We start from the raw sequence: 22,659 nt of genomic DNA on the forward strand, positions 1-22,659 counted from the left end.
ATTTCTGGCAGCGCATTTTCACTTCTAGGAACTTACACCATAGAAATATTATACAATTGTGAAAAAGAAAGAGGTGCATGTAACACACTGCACTTGGGTTGCACTTCTAAGTGCAGGCACACATGCATATGTGGCAAAAAAAAAAATATATATATATATATATATGGAAAGAAACAAATTTCAACCTAAGTGGCTCTAGAGTGGGGGAGGGGATCTTCTAGTTTTTATTTTATCTCCCTCTTATACTGTTTAAACTTTTCACAATCCATGCATGTGCTATTTCCACAGCTTTAAAAAAAATACCCGAGCCACCCATCCATCTTAAAGATGGATTTAAAATTCTGATTTTGCAGGGTGGTTGAACTTTTTTTAAAGTGCCACACGGGGTTTTGTTATACTGCCAAGATTGAGAACTACTAAGCTTCAGAGGGTTGTAAACAAGACTGATTAAAATATGTCAGGCACAATTCAGAGATGGAGCAGAAAAGAAAGGAAGAGACAAAAGAAGAAACCAACACACACACACACACACACACACACACACACAAAGAGAGCAGGAGAAAAGGGAAGATTAAAAAAAAAAAACCAAAAAACATGAGACTCCAATCCTAAGATCCTGCCCCAGACCACTTCATCCAATTCCTGGGCCTGGAGAGAGATAATTAAATATTAAGAAAATTGCTACCCAGAGTTGGTTCATTGGAAATGGCCTCTCTCGACATTCCTTGATAACTCAGAAGTTTGGAGAAGAGAGAAAATCAGAACCTCAGGTTACCTGTTGGAAACAGGCTTGGACCAGGTTTTCTGGGAAGAGATTTCGAATAAGATCCAGGAAGGCGTCCAGGCTGGACACCTCGTCGTTCTTCTTCCCCGGCCCCAGCTGCTTCTTGAGTTTGGGATTGCCAGGGTGGATGGCCAAGACCAGGATGACCCCCAGCACGGCGGCGATGATGGTTGTGGACATGTAGTACACCATGGCCCTCGTGCCTAAGCGCCCGCTAGCTTTAGCATCCAGGCCCGACAACCCTGGGAGGAAAAGAAATCCAGAAGGATTAATGCTGCCAGGCTTCTGCTAAGGCTCCACGTCTGCACGTCTCTAAGCCTTGGCTCCCCGTTACTCATACGCATCAGGGGTCAACTACACCCCAACCACTACACATCTGACCTAGCCTACAATTTACAATTCTATTTTCCAAGGATATTTTTGAGATTCTTGGAGAACTGGAGAGAGTAAGGGATCATACAGTTCAGAGTTTGCAAGTGGCCGGTCACGACATGTTTATTGGTCTACAGTCGTGAGTTAAAGTTGAATCTATTCCATCTTAAATTCTGACACTCTGCCCTTTCTACTCTGTGGCCTTAAGGTTCCTTTCTGTGGAGTGATGGTGCTGGTACCTGCCAGTGTTTCACTTTATTATTATTTAAGGTCCTTATTTAGGAAAATAAGAAGTTGGTCGACCCATGCTATACTCGAAGTGTCTTTTGAATACATTACTGGCCATCGACACAGAGAGGAGAACAGGGATTGAGCACAGCCCTCTCATCTCCCTGAGGTGCAGGCTGATGGTCCTCATCCCCCCGCCTCGTGGGACTTGAAGAGCATTTGGCAAAGCAGCCACCAGCTGTGGCCCTCAGCTCTACGAAGGGAGGTGAGAGAAAATTCCAAGCCAGTCACAAAAACTCCAGCCTTCACTGGGTTTTTTTCTAGTTGTTTCTTCAAACTGTCCATTTCCTGGTTTCAGTTCCTGCTTTTGCTAGGCAGAGGATGGAGCCCTTTTCTGGGGATCCGTTCTTTTTGCTGTGGGGGAGGAAGTCACTGATGCGAACTTCTCTGAATTGAGTTGACCCACATACGACCTACTTCTCTTTACAACCTACAGTCCAATTCTGGGCGATGGAGGCCAGGTTTCCTTACCAGGCTGGTCATCTGTTAGCAGAGAACATTTTTTTTTAAAATAATTTTCTTGGTTTGTTGGAAAACATTGGAGGTAAAAAACAGATTCACTTAATCCAGGGCTGAATGATGAGACCCTGGTTAGCTTCTGAGCATGCAATCCCAAACCCCAGCCCTCCTGCCCAGTGGGCTCACTGGTCAACCCGCTGCAAGACTGGCTTAGCATCTGAATCTCTTGGAGCTGCTGGAGCCTCATTCCCTTCGTAAGGCGCACAGTCCAGAAAGAAGGGCAACTCCTCAAGGTCACCTGGATGAAGGCCCAGTTGCCCACCCTCACTCAGAGCAAGTCTTAAACACTAACATATTCCCTGCTTGAACAACAGGACGTGGCAGGAGGAAACAATCAGTATAAGCCCACGGAGGGGGGAAAATAATTCTCTCAAATAAAGTCATGAATTCTTTTAGCCAAAAACAAAAAGCAATCATGATGACATCCATTAAGGATATCTTTGTTCTGAGAAACTCAAAGGGCTTTCATATCTAGTATTTCATTTATTTTTAATGCGCACCTTCGTCCATGCCAATTAAATAATACAGTGTCCTTTCCCATCCCTCACTTTTATCAGTTTCTGAACAAAATGCAATTTAGAAAATTGAGAAAAGTGCATGTCAAGACTTAAAATCACTAGAGATATCACCCCTTTGAACACGCAGTTGTTTCCTTCTTGTCTTGTTACAGGGAAAGTTGGGTCCACCAACACAAATAGCAAGCACTTTCTTTTTTTAGGATTGCTTATCTCCATTTTAGAGACCGGGAAAAGGAGGCTCTAAAGTGAAATGACACAGGCATTTGCTCACTCAACCAAACTGTGATTCTTCAGTCAATTCAAAATCTCCATTGTCCAGCAGCAGGGAGAGGGGCTTACCTGTGATTAAGCTGGAGATGATGAGAGGGAGAATGAGCATCTTTAGCATCCTCATGAGGATATCCCCTGGGAAGGCTATCAACATGACCACATCGGGGTGGATGGGAGACACCAGGCGAAGCAGCCCTCCACACACTGCCCCCAGGATGACACCTGGGAGGAAGGAAAGGAGGAAGGGGACAGTCTGGGTTTATTGTTTGCCACAGTCAAATAAATAGTTCTAGGACTTACTTCAATGCTACTCAACATTCTCATGCTCCGCCTTACTAGAAGATGAATAAAATGTAATAAAAGCACAAGGTAAGTGAAGTTAATTTTGACAATTAGCAAGAGACCCTTGGGGAGCGCTAACTGTTCCCACAGGCAGCTCCAGGAGAGGCAGGAGAGCCTTCTCAAGGCTTTATGCAAGCTAAAAAAAAAGACCTGGTTCCACCATCTTTGAAGATATTGACTGTTCATGAATAGAAACAACTCACAGTGCCCCATATGGCTTCTCCTCCCAGCCCAGGTCTGGCCACAAAACTTGGCACGAAGCATGTGTCTTCCTTCTTAACCAAAGGCCAGATAAGATGAACATGACTGACCAAAATACTATGCGTTCCTTTTTTGTCCCCTGGTGGGGCAGGGGGTGGGGGGCAGGGGGCTTCCAATAACTTCCCCATAGCTCACCCTCCATGTTTGCCCTTTTACTTGATCCTTGAACTTGCTGGTCTTATGGGAGCTCAAGGACACTGAAAATATAGACTGTGGGAGGAACCCCATCCAGCAGAGATGCTGGCAGGAGGCTTTAGCCTCACAAACCCACAGATCCCCCCAAGCAAAACTTCAGACCCCTGACAAGGGTGGCCAACCCTACACACTGCTGTGGAACCCACAAGTGAGGTCACAGCACCTCAGGCTGGAAGGGAGGGGAGGCATTTCCAGGTGTGAGGTTTTGGGAGTAAATTCCAGAATGTGGGCAGAGCAATGAGGCTGAAGGCCTGGTCACATTTTCTTCTACAGGTAGAAATGGTACTGTCCAACTTGAAGTCCTAGGATGAATGAGATCTGCTTACATGGAGGGAAATCCTTGGAAAATCCAACCACACTTATGGTTTTCCTATTATTAAGTGAAATGAGCCATGGCAAATTCCGCATCCTGACCCTGGTCCACTGGCATCCAGGATGACTGGCTCACAGGCTGGGCCACAGATGGAGGGTGTGTGGGTGGGTGTGAGGGGTGGGGAGGATGAGCCATCATCGCCTCTCTGTGTTGCTAAGTGAGGGCTGGAGAACAAGGGAGGGATTTCAAAGAGAAATGATGTGGCTGTCACTGCAAGAAACTGCCATTTATCCCCGTTTTTAAAAAACCCTGGTTGGAAACCTGAAGACCAAGATTTTAGCAACCGTCCACACAGAAGAACAACCCCAGCATGTGGCCTGAAGCCAGGAGGAAGAGGAAGCAGATCAATGCTTCACCATGTGCTTCTTGCACGCTGCTCTCATTGGCTGACGTGCCCAGTGAACCTAAGTTAATGATCTGCAGAAGGTGCCTGGGAGCCCTTCTAGTGGGGTTTCCTGCAGCCATTGGCCTTGATGCAGGTAATGTGATCTACTGACCACCTTCTTTGGAATCGCCTAGAAGGTTTGCTAAGGTGCAGAGTCTAGGGCCTCACTTCAGATGGTCTCCATGAGTGTAGCCTGGGAATCTGCGTGCTAACACACCCATAGGACAAGCCTATGCCTGACACTTGAGGATTACTGGAGTCCAAAGCAGAACAAATGGCTAGAGTAGGTGATGGGAAAGATTTTGCCTAGGCCACAGGCCTTGGGCAGAGCACGCAGTTCCCTTTCTTGTAAGAGTGCTGGCTGCAGAGCCAGGAGAGCCCCCGAGAAGAGAGAGTGACATGGCATCTGGCACCTACCGAACACCGTCAGTGTGAGCAGGAGATTCTTCCCCAGCTTGTCACACAAGCGCAGGCACAGAGATCGGTGCTTCGGCTCCTCTGAGCTGAGGTGGCTGTCAAGCATCCGTACTTCCACCTGCTTGGGCATATTGTTGGCACTGCAACAGAAGGGACGGTGGTGAGTGGAGTCAGCGGGCACCTCCCTGTGCAGCTTCAGAGGCTCAGGTAAAGGGGTCTCCCCCAGGCACAGCTGGGCATATAAAAACAAGAGTGATGCAGGCTGGGCGTGGTGGCACACGCCTGTGATCCCGGTGACTCAGGAGGCCGAGGCAGGAGGATCTCGAGTTCAAAGCCAGCCTCAGCAAAGGTGAGGCTCTAAGCAACTCGGTGTGGCTCAGTGGTCTAGTGCCCCTGAGTTCAATCCTCAGTAACCACCCCCTCCTCCCAAAAAAGAGTGACGCAGGGCATGCTGAGTTCCAGTTCACCTATAAGCAGGACAGTAGGACACCTGGAGCACTTATGTGAGTGATGCTTTTACTCCCATTTCCTTGGGTCCTTGCAGTAGAGAAAAGAAGACCGCAAGCTGTGGTCAGGTTTTCAAGAGACCCCACCATGCATCCTGTGGGTGGGGGAGAAGCATTCCCCATTCCATTTTACAAAGACTAACTTGCCTAAGGTTGCAAAGCCTAAAGGAAATGGAGATGCCAATCCAGATAGTCTGGATCTAAAACCTGAGCTCTTTCATTCTTTTTTGTTGCTGTTGTTCTAAATAGTTATACGTGATAACAGAATGCATTTCACTTCATTGTACACAAATGGAACTCGACTTTTCATTTCTCCAGTTGTACACAATGTAGAGTCGCACCACATGTGCAGTCATACATGTATCTAGGGTAGTGATGTTCATCTCATTCCACCATCTTTCATACCCCCATGCCCCCTTCCCCACTCTTCCTCCCCTTTGCCCAAAGTTCCTCCATTCTCCCCATGCCCCCACTCCCCCATTATGGATCAGCATCCACTTATCAGAGAGAACATTCAGCCTTTGGTTTTGGGGGATTGGCTAACTTCACTTAGCATGATCTTCTCCAACTCCATCCATTTACCTGAAAATGCTATAATTTTATTCTCTTTTAATGCTGAGTAATATTCTAGTGTGTGTGTGTGTGTGTGTGTGTGTATCTCACAGTTTCTTTATCCATTCATCTGTTGAAGGGCATCTAGGTTGGGTCCACAGTTTATCTATTGTGAATTAGGCTGCTATGAACATTGATGTGGCTGTGTCACTATAGTAGGCTGATTTTAAGTCCCTTGGGTATAGATTGAGGAATGAGATAGCTAGGTCAAATGGTGGTTCCAATTTAAGTTTCCTAAGGAATTTCCATACTGCTTTCCATAGTGGGTGCAACAACTTGCAGTCCCACCAGCAATGTATGTGTGTGCCTTTTTCCCTGCATCCTCACCAGCATTAATTATTGCTTGTATTCTCGATAATTGCCATTCTGACTTGAGTGAGATGAAATCTTAGAGTCGTTTTGATTTGCATTTCTCTAATTACTAGAGAAGTTGAATATCTGAACTAAACAGACACTTCGCAGAAGAAGATATACAATCGCTCTTTCATTCTTTAAATAAGAGCCAAATGGTGATTTCAGGAGCGTCACGGCCTGAGTTAGGCCAAGATGAAAATGCCTCCAAGCTCTAGCCTTCCACATCCTGGACACAGAAAAGTTACAGAGGCTGATAACCCAAGCCTTACCCCACCACACCCCGTAGGAAAAGCTAGCTTATCCAGCTAAAAGAAAGTTCAGTCTACTGGGGCTTTTAGAAGGTCACTTGTATAATGAGGACTGTCAAACTGGCCACAGGCCAATGCCACACAGAGTGAAATATGTAGGGATCTAAGAGGCACTTTGGTCCCTTCCATCTGTGGCTGCAAAACCCCAGGTGGACCCAGGTTGCCCTTGCAGCTGCTCCTTGCCCACCTTTGACAGGCCCAGGCCCATGCTATTCCACAATTAAGCCTGGGCATTGGCACGAGGGGTGACAGTTTTTTTACTTTGACGTAACAACTTAATACATTTCTGCAACTGCCATTTACAACCACCTCATTTGACAAGAGGGGCTGGGGGATCCTCAATACCTAGAAGGATAGGCCTCCATCTCTGAATAGATGACAATAGATGGCAGGACAGTGCCTTCCAAGACACCAGAGTGTTACTCCCACCCCAGATAGTCTCACCACAGACTGGACAGACCCTCATTTGGAGCCCATGACAATCTATAGACTGGTAATAACGGGAAGAGCGAGGGTTCAGGGTCAGAGCGCTGTGGCTTAAAATCCTGACTCTGTCACTCACTCACTGTGTGGAGTGTGGCAAGAAGGGCCTGGTACCTACACCTTGTGAAAATTAGGCACAGGCATGCTTTATGGTACGTCATCTAGGAGTTCCTTTCTCTAGGGAACGTGAGGAAGAGACCATTCTCAACAAGTTCATGGCAAAGGTGACATATAAATTTGGGCAACTTATGCAGTGGTACCACATTCCATCAAGACACCAAGAACTGAGTTTCCAGTCCCAGAGTTAAGATCCGGGACCCAAAGATGATGACTTAGGTTGTTTTTTTTTTTTTTAATAACAGGCCACTTAATATACTTGCTACCAAAATGTTTTAAAGTTGGAAATAATGTTGCATGATCTGGTAGAAAACTCAGATAAAAACATTGGTCAGAACAAACACTTCTCAATCTCCCCTTCATGGCCTCTGTTTCTAGTCATCTAGTCGAGGTCTGAGGCAAACTTTGACCCCTGGCATATGTATTTAATGATCCCTCATATCACCTAAAGAAGAAAATAGGGCATGGTTCTCCCAGCCTGCGGCCCAGAGCCTTTCTGATCAGTGAGTAGTGAATACCACATCCTCCCATCACCATGGGAAACAGAAGGAAAAGTACTTTTGCAAGACAGCAGGAGCAAATGATCAAAATGATCTGTTTAACATGGAGAGACCATATTTCTGCGTTTGCATTGGGATCTTTTTTTCCATTCTTAAACATTTCTCCAGCCAGTACTGTAATGTGAAGCTCTAAACCAGGAAACAGCCCACAAGAACAGAGGTAGCATGCGTTCTGCGATGGCGAATGTGCTCCCTCAGCCAGCCCTTGGCAAAACTCGGGGTCCCCTTGAGATTGTTGATCCCCTTGCCTTCTGCTTCACTTGCATCCCTCCTGCCATGGAAATTAGAATCAGGCACATGGTCGGTATTCAAGTGAGACAAGCAAATATTTAAAGCAAACATTCTGGTAAGATCCATATGATGTAATGAAAGCCTCAGGCATCGAAACAGCCACATCAAGATGAAAAAACACAAATATTAGGTTAACATACACACCCGACCCTGAGCCCTGGGATGTGGCTGGATGCCTGTTGTGTACATTTCTTAGCTACACAAAATTGCTGCATGTCTAAGGGTTTGCTTTCGAGGCCATGACAAAATGTCCCTGAATCAAAACAGCCACATCAAAGTGGCAGCATCAAAATATCATGAACCCACAAGTATTTATTGAGAGAATTCCCATAACTGCCCTTCTTGGAATAAACAGATACTCCATGCTTCTAAGAGTTCCTGACATATGCACATCAAAAAAAATTTTTTTAAATAAATCAGAGCTCCAACTCACAGCTGGGGACACAAGGAGTCCCCTGAAAATTCTTTGCGAAAATTCTATACCAGTTGAATGACTGCATCTCCCAGAACACAAAGAGAGCCCGAAATGGAGAATATTATAGAGAATAGCAAGATAGAACGAAACATAATATAAAGCTGTTTCTAAGCCTGCATACCTTCAGAAGAACAGGTACTATTAAAATGCATTCACACACACAGCTAAATAAATACTGGCTACTGAATGCATACAGAGGCAGCAGTAATAATAGCTGACTCATATTTATTGACTATTGTTTATCTATCAGGCATTTATATTCAATAATGAGTAAGGAACAATCCTTCTGATGAAGCCTTTACTGATAAGGAAAGGCTTAGAAAGCATACTGCACTGTGCTTGCTGGTTTCCAAATGGACCATGACAAAGCTCTTCACAGATGCCATGAAAAATCATAAGAAGAATGCCTAACCCAGGTTTGGAGAGGCAGGAGGGATGTTCAAGAAAGGCCCCCAGGAGTGACTGATTTCTGAAGTGGATCTTAAAAATGGATTTAATTTAAATGTCTGCATCCTCCACCAGTTGATATGCCTTGAGAGAGTAGGATGGAGCTCTTCAACACCTAATACTGAGTTCTCGATAAATGTTGGCTAAAGAAATCAGGAATTGAAAAGTAACCCTAATGGGTGCCTTGCTCTCTCCTGGGAATGAGGCCCTTCTACAGACAGGCTGGCAGTGTGCCAACGAGCAAGCTCATCCCAGTCTTGCTTTTATCCCACATATTTATACTGGGCACATACTAAAGGCCTCACATGTTGGACATGCTAACGATAGTGCAATAAGCAAAAGAGACAGAGCCCTTACTCTCAAGAGTGGACATTGTAGTGGGAGAACAAATCAGTGGACGAATCTATTGCAAGTGGTAGTAAGGACAAGTGGAGGGTCGGAGGAGATGGAGAGTAACACGTGAGAAGGCAGTATGATTTTATTTCAAGTGGCCAAAGGGAGGTTTCTGTGATAAGGGGACATTTAAACATAGACCTGGAAGAAATGAGGGATCTACTCAAATTATAAATGAAATTTGTCCAAAGCTTAGCAAATAAATGGAATGCACAGGATATGGAAATCGATGTACCCATCCCAGAGCCTATAGCTCCCTGCAGATGCAACCTCTGCTGTCCACATGTGGGATTTTAGCCCAGGCACTGATTCAAATGAATGTCAAATAAGTACTGCTGGGTCCTATTGCCATCATGAATATTCTGGAGCTTCAATGTCTGTCCCAGATCCCAGAGACAGGGAGCTGAGTTGGGCACAGATGGAAGTCCTGAGATCCTGATAGCCTGAGGGTTTGCTTCTGGGGCAATGAGCAGAAAGGGCAAGACTTGGTCTGGGTAGGACTACTGGATGAACACAGCAAGTCAGTGCAAGGGTGGGCGCTTATCCCTTTGTTAATGCTGCCCTTCTACATCCCCTGACAGTGGAGATGGAACAAAGCAATAGAGAATTGGATCAGCCAGGGAGGGCTGGGTACAACAGCTCCACAGAACCAAACACTCTCCAACACCGTTGGTCACCTCTGTTTCAACTTGAGTACATCCGGGATGTACTTAGCAATGAAATTCCTTTACACTGCAGGTTTCAGTGGTCCCACTCACCCAGATCTCTCCAACGGCTTCCACTACCCGACAGCACAGTCAGGCTATTTGAGGGCCAGCTGTTGAGATAATTAAAAACTTGAACAATGAACCTACAATTTCCTTCAGCCTTAGCCTCTGCATCAAATTATTTAAACAGCTGTTAATTTTGCGATCCTTGCCCAGTTCTTTCACATGCAAATCCACGTGAGTCCCCGTTTCAGTGGCAAGCCCGGCTCGTGTGCGAATCATCCTCCTCCTCCGTGACACAAAGGGAGCAGGTAATGGGGTTGATGCTAAGTTTTAAACTATTCCCAGAAACTGCTTTTCATTAGCATTCAATTTTCCTCGCTCTGCCAAGAGCCTCTAATAACAGGCTCATTAGAGGTGGTATTGGATTCAGATTTCCTGCTGCACACTCCAGCTTAGCCTCATCTGGCACCAATTCTTTTTTCCTCCTTCACTGGCTCCGTGAGGTGGCAACGGAACACTCCCCCGGGGAGCCTAAAAGCAACTGGTGTGTTTTGCCCAGAGGACAATGGCGGTCTGCAATGATGCCACTCACCCACCCCTGCACTGCACAAGGACGATTCCCCACCCACTAGGTTGAGGACTTGAGGAGGACACAGATGTCCAGATGTTCCTGGGAATGAGGCCCTTCTACAGACAGGCTGGCAGTGTCACACAGATGTCCAGAAATCACGCTCTTGGGAGATACTAGGTCAGCAACAAAAATAATGCTTGTTCAGGGGCTTTCCCCTGAGATAGCGGATGTGTTTGGTCAAGAATGCAGGAAATACTAATGGTATCAGCTCCGAACACCTAGCAGCCCGTGACAGTGATTACAGCTATTATTGTCCCGCATCCAGGATTTCCCCAGCTCCCTAAAAACACCATCTTTGCAGTAATAGGGCCTGGAACTCTAAGACAGCCTGCCAGCTCTGCCACCCTTGCTAGATCCCATAAGCCCTGGCTTAACCATACAGAGGAGTTTATTGGCTGAGAAGTCTCTCTTCTGACAGCTACTGCATCCTCACAGTTCCTGCAAATGAAAGGGAAAGAGCCACAGCCTCCAAATTCTCTTCAATCCCTTCTGTTCATTTTCTGTCACTGTGTCCATTTGCAAAACCACAAAAATAATTTCTGAAAAGGTCCCACTAACTTCATGTATAATACGTCTTTCCTATAGCTTCCTCCTGAACATCCAAGGCTCAGCTAAAGAGCACAGTTTTCAGCTACCCCAGATCATGAGGGGCTTAGACCTGGAAAGCTAAATAAAACCCAGCAAAAGTAGAAGTCAGGGGGTTGGGGTTCCAATTCCAGGGCTGCCTCTGACTGGTTGTCTCAGAAATAGTGCAAGATAAAATGGACATAAAGTCACTTGCCCCTGATAATAGATAGAAGGATACAGCACTGTGGATGGTTACAAACACGCTCCTAATGTGAAATATCAACAGGATGTAGGTTTGGATTTTGGCCCATTTATATGTTTGAGATCATAGGCTCTTAATCTGTAAAATAAACTGGTTAGATTAGAAATCCTTTAATGTTCTAACGTTCTGTGATTCTTTAACTGGGAAAAGATGTTACTAAAACTCACTTCCACAGAGGTAGATTCCATCTAGGACACAGGATCCCACAAGAGCACAGCCCAGAGGCTGCATCATATCAAGCACAGAGAAAGGCAGAGGGTGACTTAAGAGAGCATAGCAAACTGACAACCACCATTTCTTTAGGTCTTGGCCTCCAATTCTGCCCCTTCTCTCTCTGCTACAGAAGCGTGCCCTTCTAGTGCCAGTAAAGCTAGAATTCAGATATAAGCATCATCTTGACCCTTCATCATCCTTGAGCAATTCACAGTCCATATTTCTAAGATGGTCAGGTCAGCATCTTAGGAACATACTCAGGTAAACATACTCACTGGGACAAACCAACTCACCACTAAATCATTAGAAGAACACCAACATCATTCAATTCCTATGGAGTTGGACAGATGGCACTCACAGAAACAATCGAGATGAAGATTGAGAGGGAGGACTCTTCCCCTCATATTGAGGAAAAGAGCCGGTTGGGCCTTTGGGTGTCCTCACCCAATAGGCAAAAAAGGAGTAGAAGACAAAATTCTAAAAGGATGCATAAAAATAGCATGCATTTTGCCCAAAAACAGAAGTTAAAACACCTGCTCTGATCAGCAGCCTGTAGAAGGCAACTTGGCAGAAGGTAATTACATAATTACATTGCCATTGGATTCTTAGTTAAATTTCCCCTTCCAGCTATGGCTGGATAAGACACTTAATAACATTCAACTCCTTGGGTCATTAGAGAGTCCTTTGAGAATAAAATTTAGGAAAGGGCCAATAGAGTATCTGATATACAGTGGATATTCCATTTTAATTTCCTTTCTTTGACTTACATACCTAAAATAGTACACAATGATTGCTAAGACAGTTTATCTTCAGTTGAATTTAACTAAACCTCTTTGTCAATATAGTGGTGCTTGTCATTTTTACTAGAAGAAAGTTCCAGAAGGGCTGGCATGGGGCCTAAGAAGTCCCCACTGCCATTATGTCCCAGACAATGGAATGCCTGGACATTCTCACAGAGAAGATCAGGAATACAACCTTCCACATAAAACGTCTGGACTCTGGGAAACACTCCCAAAGGACAGACTTAAGCCAGCCTTGACCCAACACATTGGCCCATTTCCATAAATACTCACCACCGCAACAGAAATAAGACACCAAGGAAGAGTGAGTCTTTTGGACCTGGTGAGAGACTGGGTGGGGTGTTCAATCATCCCCAGTTGGAAATCACTTCTAAAAATAAAGATTATGCCATGACCCAGGAGCACACTGGCTGGACAGCCCAGTCCCCAAAGACATGTCACTTCTGAAGTAATTGCTACCCACCTCTGGTTCATGGAACAACATGAAACTTCATCTGAAACTTCACACAACTCCAATAAACTGGGGAGACTTGGGTGGAATGCACTTGGGTTTTGAGCCACAGAAAAATTATTCACTTCCATATGAATAAGGCAGATTGCTTTGAATCAGTCTCTCCCAGCTGAATGTCTTCCCTACCCTCCCTCTGGCCCAGTATGCTAACACTAATTTCTATTTCTCCTTCAATACTCATGCATGAGTTCCCTCAGGAAGCCTTCCTTGACCTGCAAGGATGCTCCCTCTGCAGGTGACCATATCACCTATGTTCTCTAGATGTCTCTCACAGTTCACCTGTCTTCCCCTTTAGAATGTAAACTCTTAGGAATAAGACTGTCTTATTTAACTCTCCCTCCCCACACACCTAGCATCATTCCTAGCATTTGGATGTTCAATGACTGTGTGTTGAATGAATGAATGGATGGATGGATGGATGATTAGATAAAAAATATATCCAAGTCATAGGTTCTATATGACACTCAGTTTTAAAGAGCTGTGGTCCAAAAGCTTAAGAAACATGAAAAGGGAGAAATAAAAGCAGGGAGATCAGAAATGACAAGTGAGAAAGTCCCATCCTGCAAGATGCAAGAAACATGTGCATTAGAAAAATCAGCAAGTGACAGAAAGTGGCAGGTGAGCACCAGGGCAAGGCTGGTCCTTCTCTGCTGGTGACTTTGGTCCTGCTGACCTGCTCAAGGCATGACAGTCCCAGTGCTCCCAGCACTCTCAAAGATGGCGCCAGGAACCAGTCAGTCTAGGCTCAGGTATCCAGGCCTTTGGAGGAAACTAGTGAGGACACAAGAAGATGCCCTGGTCCCTGAAGAGTTTCTTAGGACCCAATCATAAAGCATCAACATCTCTAAATGTAGACCCTCCGAAATGTGGTTCTTCAACCTCCAGAAAAATGAGCATTTGCTCCCTTTCCAAGAATCAACAGATCCTGTTTTGGGGAGCACTTTGGCTAAGAGCTCTAGATTTGGCCCTCAGGCTGGGGAGCTGCTTCTTCTCGAGTTTTTTTCCAAGCTGAGTTTTCCCAATTGGTCTCCCAGATGGGAGTATAGCTGGGATGCTGACCAGGAAATGGCTAAATTAACTGCAGTTCCCTTGGGCACCAGACAGAGCTGGGCAGGGTATTCAGTCACTGGGATCTTCTCAGTGTCTCAGGGATGCCTTATGATCGCTTTTCTTCACTGGAGTGCTCTCCCTTCTTCAAGCACAGCCATTGGTCTCTGTGCCTTTTCTCTTCTTTCTAGACTGAGCAAAGCAGCGCTGTCTCAAGTAAGAAGGCAAGTCACCATCATGACCATGGGAATCGTGAGGATTCCCAGGGCTGGCCACACTGTGCTTTTTAAGGCATGTTTAAGCCTTCCTCGGAGTTCACCCAAAGGCCTTGCAGCTCCCAGGGGCTTGGAATTTCTCCTTGAAGCCCTGTCCCTTTCTAGTCCAATAGAGGACTCCGATTTAAGTCAAAGCCATATGGAAAAAACAACCCATTCATTGTCACCCCAGCTCAAAGGAGCTTCTCAATCCCTCCTTAAGACCAGGATTTGCTGGAAGAACCCCATGACATGAATCTTGGCCTAAACTATACATGCAAGTCAAATAAAAGGAAATAAATACATGCCCATTACTAAGTGCAGGAAGCCCATCTGAAAGTCTACATATGGTATGATTCCAACTACGTGACAGTCTGGAAAACAAAACTATGGTGACAGTAAGGGGTCAGTGCTTGCCAGGGGTTGAGGGTGGAAATAAATAATCAGAGCACAGAGGACTCTTTAGAGCAGTGAAAATACTCTTTATGATACTAAAATGGCAGACACTTGCCATTCCAGATTTATCCAAACCCATAGAATGTACAACACCAAGACAACTCCTAATATAAACTACGGTCTTCATACGATAGTGAAGTGTAGATTCATCAGCTGTATGTAACGTACCACTCTGGTAGGGGATGTGAACAGTGGTGGCAGGTGGTGGATGTGTGGGGACAGGAGATAGATATATCTTTCTGTTCAATTTTGCTGTGGACCTAAAACTACTCTAAAAAAAAATAAAGGCCCACTATTTTGTGTGATTATTATGTACCAATAAAAAATTCAAAACCAAAAAGAGTTTACTAAACAAATAAAACAAATTAAAAAAAAAAGCCCCATCCCCATTCAGCATGTCTGGGTGGAGCTTAATGAGTAGAGACCATTTGTTGGCTTCGTGTTATGTACCATGATGTGCAGAATAATGGTCCCTTTCAACAAATGTCCACAACTGAATCCCTAGAACCTGTAGACATGTCACTTACATGGCATAAGGGGAACAAGTTTGCAAGTGGCTCCAAGGTTACTAGGCAGCTGACCTTGAGATGGGCAGAGTATCCAGATGGGCCCAAAGTCATCACAAGTTTCTTCTAAGTAGACGAGGGAAGCCAGAGAGAGAGGGAAGCCAGAAAGACAGTAGCATGAGAAACACTCAGCTCTCTATTGCTGGCTCTAAAGATAAAGGAGCCACGAGCCAGGGGGTGTGGGAAGCTTCTAGAAGCTGGCAAAGGCAAGAACACTGATTCTTCCTTAAAGCCTCCAGAAAAGAATACATCCCTGCTGACACCCAGTGAGAACCTGGTCAGATCTCTGACCTCCAGAACTGTAAGATAGTTGAATAATCCTCTCCCAGGCCACTGTAAGATAAATTGGTCTTAAGTTAAGCCTCTGCATTTATGGCAATTTGTCACAGGAACAACATAAAACTGATGTGGTACCAGACCCTGTGCTAAGTGTTCCGTACGTTATCTTGACGTTTGCAATAAGCCTGTGAGTTGAGGTGGGAGACGGCTTCCTGTCAAAACCCACTCATCGCTCCTTCTAGGAATCTGTTCAGAGAGGCAGTATGCACCAGACACCGGCTTCCCAGCCCCCTGAGATGCCAGCAGGCATCTTCTAGATCTGCCCTTCTTCTCTGCTTCCTGCTTTGAGGAAGGCCCTTAGCTAAACACAGAATAAAGATACATCTTTCTCTCCTTGGCCAATAACCTGTTTAAAAGGCTTAAAAACCCCAAGCCCCAAATGACTCCTACTGCAGACAGAAGCATTCCAAGGCCTCCCAAAGGGTTTGTGCCTTTGCTTACTTTGGTTTTCTTCTAATGAACCATTAAATTTGTGGCTATTGATCAGTCACTAAATATTCAGTCCCTGCTGATTCCACCAGTCAATTCAGCTTACTGACTACCCACGGGGCTTAACTAGTCTGATATGCTAATTTTACAAGTTATAGACTGTGTCATCCAGAAGGGGAATCGTCACCCCAGACAGGCACCTCTGACAGAGAACATGTGTCTCCCACATTGGTAGCTTATCGAGAGGCTGGCTCACAGAGCTCTGCACCGGTCCAATGGCATCATCCACAAGTGGGCTGTGTCCTCTTCCGTTATTCATTCATGGTGTCTGGGGACTATATGACTTCACCCATGAGAACCGAAATCTCAGTGGATTCTTCAGTGTTCTTAGTTTGAATAATCCTCTCCCGGGCCACCAATCTATTTTTCATGCCTCTGTGATCTCAGGTTGCATGGTTCATTCCCTTCATAAGGTTGGCTTCTGGTCTGAATGCCTGTCCCACTAGACCTAGAATTAAGGACAGTATATCTACCCTGAGCCAATGCACACAACTGATCTTGGCATGCATGAGAGGTTGGTTCCAGGACCCCTGAGGATGCAAAAGTCCCTTATATAAAATGGCATGTCATTTTTGCATCACAATCTGTACACACCCTCCTGATGTTTAAATCATCTCTAAATCACTTACCATACTTAACACAATGAGAATGCCATGTAAACAGTTGCTACACTGTGTTTAGAAATGACAAGGCAAAAGGAGTCTGGCTGTTCAATACAGATGCAATTTGTTTTCCAAATAATTTTTTGTCTGTGGCTGGTTGAATCCAGATCCTTGGGTCTGGAGGGCCAGCAAGGTGCCTAATATCTTTTAAGTCAGGATTCCTTTTTTTTTTCCTTTCTAAGCTTAATAAGCAGTAATGTTAACAATGTTAATGATAAAGCGTTTGGAATGAATTCTAAAACCTTTTCATTTACAATGGTAAATTCTAGCAAATTCTAGCAAATAACCCTGTAATTGAAAGAAACTAAAGGTGTCTGTCTACTTTCCTTCCTTGATAAATGGAGTTTAAGGACAGGATAAAACTTGAGGGCTGGGGATGTGGCTCAGCAGTGGAGCACTTGCCTAGCACATGCAAGGCCCTGGGTTCGATCCTCAAATAAATAAATAAAATAAAGGTATTATGTCAACTACAACTAAAAAATATATTTAAAAAAAAAAACTTGAATAAATAGGCAAGCTGCTTCTGAGGAGAGGCTTTTATGGTAAATGCCACCTACAATTTGAAGAGCACTCGCCTACACTACCATTCCCCACACGACTTTCCCATGCTATCATTAAGAGTGCTTATAAACTCAAGAGTAGTCCAGGGCTGCCCATGTTGTTGCTTTTTAAATTCTAATTTTAACAGCATTTAAAAGCTGGTTGATTTAGCATTAAAATCCAGATTTCACCCTTCTCTTATAAAGTACTAGAAAATATAGCTGCTCTGGAATCTACATTCCTGAGTAGCAAACATCAGCTAGAACTGAGAAGTGACTGTCCTTTAGTCAGGCATGAGTTTTCCAGCATGCTACAGTCCCCACGAGTCCCTATTGTAATCCTTGACACCAACACTAAGTGTCAATTATTTATCATCAGGCTTCCACTGCTCTTTATCTGAAAGAAGTGTTAAGAGGAAAGTAAACTATCCTGATTCCCTGTACACACCTGCCTGGCCTCTGTTATGTGAACAGCCCCCTCCCCACTGTACCTCATATTGTACAGATGGGAGCTTTCTCCATATGCTCAAAACAAAATCCCCAACAAGGAATGTATATTTCTTCACCCAGCTACAAAGTAGGTATGGTGTGGTTTAACAGAGTGAATCATGTTGTCACCACTAAATCTGTCACATAATTTACAACTTGGAGCAGTTTCCCTGGGGACAAGTGTGAGCAGAGAAGTAAATTAACTGTGATCTCACCTCCCTAAAAGCAGGCAGAGGCCGAGCAGGAAGAGAAATCAACGACTGACTCTGATTCTTACAGATTACGGGGACTGAGTAGGTTTCATCGGGGATGGAGTAGGTTTCATCCTCCTCTCTGCCTGTCTCCTTATCAATGGTCCCAAGATTAGAACCCTCTGGAGTAATGACTCAATATGTGCTAAGGCACTAAGACATGACTTCAGCCTCTTCTTTACAAGTTTATAGAGTGTGCAGATGGCGGAGTTGGACTCAGCCCGTAAAGGCTGGCCAGACAGGAGCATTTTGTAGCCTCTTTTAAGACAAACAGTTTGCACACCGTAAGAAATGATTCTTAGTCATTATACAGATGAGGAAGCAGGGTTAGGTAACTTGCCCATTGTCAAGTAGCTAGGAAAGCACAGAACTGGGAATCATACTCTCTTGTGTCTGTCTTCATTTAAGCACAGTTGCTTTTTATACGACAGGGTGGCAACACGGGCCTGGGACTTTAATATGAATGACTTTCAATTGTCCCAATTAGTGTGTGTGTGTATGTGTGTGTGTGTGTGTGTGTTGTAGAAAGGGGGACTGGTGCTTTGTATTTTTTTTTATTTGTTTATTCAAGCGAACTTCTCATTCTACAGTCTTACCAACATACCCATCCTCAACCTCAAAGCTGCTAATTCTTCACAAATATCCACAAAGCTTACTTACGGAAAGCAACATATGTCAGACATGTAGGTGGCTTTAGACCAAGTCCTTTCAGACTCCAGTGGTAGCCATAGTAGCCACGAAGGCATCAAGATGAGGTCACTAGGAACTAATTAGCTGAAGTATCCAGCTCCTCTGGCCTGTAATCGCTCCTCACCATGGTTTCCGACCATCCTGACAATCCTGACCCCACGCATGCTATTTAGCTTAACTCGGTGGCTGAAGGGAATGTTCTGGAAAGGATGTTTATTTAATGTAAAAATTTTCCTCTGAATACTGCAAAGCATCATTTTTTTTTTTTTTTTTGAGACACAACTACATTTTGTCACAAGTTAGCACCAGGATATAGCAACAATGATAAGCAAAATCCCATCAATCCCTTCAGACTTTCCCCAAAGACAATGCTGGGGAAAGGTTTATTGATGTTCTCTACCCAAATCCCTTTGAAAGGATTTTTTTAACTGGTACATAAAAACATAAAAGTTGTACGTATTTATGGGGTTCCATGTGATATTTTGATATACATTGTTTAACGTTTAAAACAGGTTAAACATATCTATCTCCACCAACATTTATCATTTCTTTATGGCTAAAACATTCGAAATCTTTTCACCTATTTTTTTTTTTAATATATAGTGCATTATCTTATCTATGCTCTTGGAAATGTTGCTTTCGCCCCATGAGCTTGGTTAGCAGTATCGATTCTACTATTGTTGTTTACAGAGCATCCCAGCTCTGGGGTAGGTGACTGACTGTGCTTGATCATTTTGACAACAGCTCTGTGGGCAGCTTGGGGAGGGGGTGAGTTCAGTACTGCCATTATTTTCAATTTATAAAAAAAAGCAATTAAATTGGGAGTGGTGGCACACGCCTGTAATCCAAGCAGCTCTAGAGGCTGAGACAGAAGGATAGCAAGTTCAAAGCCAGACTTAGCAAAAGCAAGACTCTAAGCAACTCAGTGAGACCCTGTCTCTAAATAAAATACAAAATAGGGCTGGGGATGTAGCTCAGTGGTAGTTGGGTGCCCCTGAGCTCAATTTTACAAAAATAAAATAAGCAACTAAGGAACCAAAGTGCCTAAAATCACTTAGTAGGTAGTTGGACTGAAAGCCAAACCTACATCCACCCAATTCCAAAGCCCTAGTTTTCAGAGACTACTCAAGTGTCTGGGAAACTAATTCAAACACTCCATCTTTTGGTCTTATGTTTAAACTTACCAACACTCGCGGCAGGGATTGTGAATCACGGCCCATCGTAAAATATTTACTATCTGGATTTTTACAGAAAAACTTGGCTAATCCTCAGCTAAGAGGGACAGTAAACCAAATCCCCAATTTCCCATTCCATCCCCACTGAGATCTCTGTAGTACTTGCACCAGAAGATTCTACGGCTTTTTTTTTTTTTTTTTGACTCATGAAAACCTTTCTTTGCATTGGTTCATGTAAATGGCTCTGAGTGATGACAGTTGGAAATAAATTTGGGAAAAAGGAAAAACAAGAGCTAAGGAGTTGTGGTCCTAAAATATCCGCCACCTGGATTGTGGTGGAGCTGCTGGTTAACCAAAATCCAGGGAGGGTTCTTCCGGAGTCAAGAAGAATTTGGCGAATGGATCTACACTGAGTGCAGACGAGAATGCCCACAGATCTTTCTCTGTCCACAGTGATGGGGGATTTGAGGGGAATCCTCTCACCGGCACATGGCCAAACTCAAGTCTAGCCGGGTAGCTGCCAGCATGCTAAGCCAGCAGAGATAGTGACAAAGAGGGTAGTCATGGAGGAGTGAGGAGCAGCCCATCTTACTCATTGTCTTCAATGTAGTGGGGGGTGTTGGGTAATCTTTGTGGAACACAGACATGAGTCATCTTAGCAGCAGGGGGTTCTCATGAGTCACATAACACCTGCTGGTCCCAAATCAGATCTTTCCACCAGCTCAATGACATACCAAGAATCTAACCAATACCATTATTACCCTACCCAGTTTGGATTCAAGCATGAATATTTATCTGATTATAACTATGTGCTCAAAAGTATGAGGCATACCAGATGCAGTAAGGAAGAGTCCTTCAAGGCTACATAAAGACAGGAGGACAGAGCTCTAGATTCCAAAACTGCCCCAACTTACTGTGTGAACTTGGGCCTGTGCCATCTCTTAGCTGAACCTATAAAAGAGCTGCCACCTCTTTTATAGGTTCACCTATAAAAGAGGGTGAGTTGGATACTTCTGCTGTGTCTTCCAGCTCAATGAGCATGTGGAGAGAAAGCTCCAACAACAGTGTGAAAACGATCCTGAAATACATTGCTGACATCTGACTCATAATTCATTAAGGCTCCTTATTCAATTAGTGTTCTTGTAATTTCCACCAATATTATCACTGTCATTACTCTTACTTATGGCAAAGATGATAATAATAATAACTGCCAACACGTGCTGAATTCTTTGTATGTGACAGATCTTATTGGTTGAAATCTCTAGAATATATGGGAAGAAGACTCTGTTCTACATAAGCTAAACCCAGTCCAGGCCTGTTCTGGCAAAGTCTTATTAGGACACAGCCAAGTCTGTTGCTTTACCTACTCTCTGAGGTTGCTCTTTCACTCTAAGAGCAGAGCTGAAGAGTTGTAACAGAAACTCTAAAGTATTTATCTGGTCCTTTACAGAAAAACAGCTGACCCCCTCACTGAGACCCTGCATTGCAACCTGAAGCCCTCGCCTACCTAGTATCTGCTCACTGCTCCTTTGGTTCCAGTCTCCTGACTTTCCCTCTTCCACTCTGGTTCCCCTGGTTTGGGTGGAGCTGAATTGCTGCCCATCTCAGGCCTGGAGAGAATCAGAATACTCCATCCCATGACCACAATCATAACCGGATACTTAGAACACATTGATCTAATGAGAAATTCTAAGATATTTTCTAGAAATAGATAAGAAGGAGAAGCTCTCTTTTGCTGATGTTTCTGAGCTACTAGAAGTCCAGAGCTCCCTGGAGCCTGCATGGAAATAACCTGCCTATGTTTGAAGACAAAGAGACCTGGAGAGAGAATAAGTCCTGATGATAAGACCTTAGCCTCTAGATCCAGTTACACCTACACTTTTCAGTTAATAAACTAATACATTTTTTATTTAAGCCAGATTAAGTTAGGCATCTGTCACTTGCAAGCAACTAAAACATAATAACCCTTTGAAATATACATAATTATTTTCCCTACTAAGACTTGCCTGCTCAAAGTCACATAGCTAGTGAGTGATAGAATCTGAGACCCATGGCGCTCTATGAGATGAAAGGGCCAGCATTGAGACCTGGCTAGGACCAGGAACAGAGCCAGCAGGTTATTTTTCTGCCTTTGAAGAAGAAGCCTTCCAAATCACATCACTCCTCTCCAGAGGGCAGTTCTTTGGGGATCATCCTGTTTTCTACTTGTGACTGTCCCATGACAAGGCCCAGTAGAGTACTGGCTTCTCATGTGGTAATTCAGGAGGAGTTATAATAAAGAGTGGTGCCCAATACTTCCCAGCCCTTTACTCTTGCCATGTAACTGCCAAAATAAAAAAGTGCTGGGGAGAAAGGTGACTTCTTCTGTTGGGACGTTTGGTCACCCAGCGAGTAACATATATAACCAGGCAGCCTCAATGTGGGGACAAAGGCTGTGGGTTGAGATCTTTCTGTAGCAAGGACTGAGTTAGGGTGGACCTTGCTCAAGCACGGTTTCTATGAAATCACTTCTAACTGGAACCACACATCTCCCAGAGCATCTTCTTATATTCTGTTTTGAAGAGAAAGACAGAATCTAAGAGGAGACCTCACAAAGAGATCTTTGATTGCTATACAGCTAACCTTAATCCATTGAAGGACTCTTTAATGAGGTCTGGGGCCAGTGAGACATCTTAGAGACACAAAGACTCTCTATCATGGGTATACTGATCTCAGCACACCAAGTCAAGACCAGAGAA

The 22,659-nt window shown here is 44.3% G+C and overlaps 1 protein-coding gene across 3 annotated transcripts in view; it reads right to left on the reverse strand.

Annotated features, from left to right (window-relative positions):
* Positions 1-22,659, reverse strand: part of Slc1a2 (solute carrier family 1 member 2) — a 145,819-nt gene that overhangs the window by 55,185 nt on the left and 67,975 nt on the right. For all 3 annotated transcript variants that reach the window (XM_058583277.1, XM_046456075.2, XM_046456072.2), the window contains exons 2-4: positions 4,725-4,864; positions 2,821-2,973; positions 776-1,026 (exon numbers count right to left, since the gene is read on the reverse strand). In XM_058583277.1, coding sequence (XP_058439260.1) covers positions 776-1,026; positions 2,821-2,973; positions 4,725-4,864 — 544 coding nt within the window. The remainder of the gene's footprint in view (positions 1-775; positions 1,027-2,820; positions 2,974-4,724; positions 4,865-22,659) is intronic.

The sequence above is a fragment of the Marmota monax genome, unplaced genomic scaffold (genome assembly GCF_021218885.2).
Source record: "Marmota monax isolate L192 unplaced genomic scaffold, Marmota_monax_Labrador192_F-V1.1 WCK01_AAM20220418_F8-fsc00047, whole genome shotgun sequence".
Classification (NCBI taxonomy): domain Eukaryota; kingdom Metazoa; phylum Chordata; class Mammalia; order Rodentia; family Sciuridae; genus Marmota; species Marmota monax.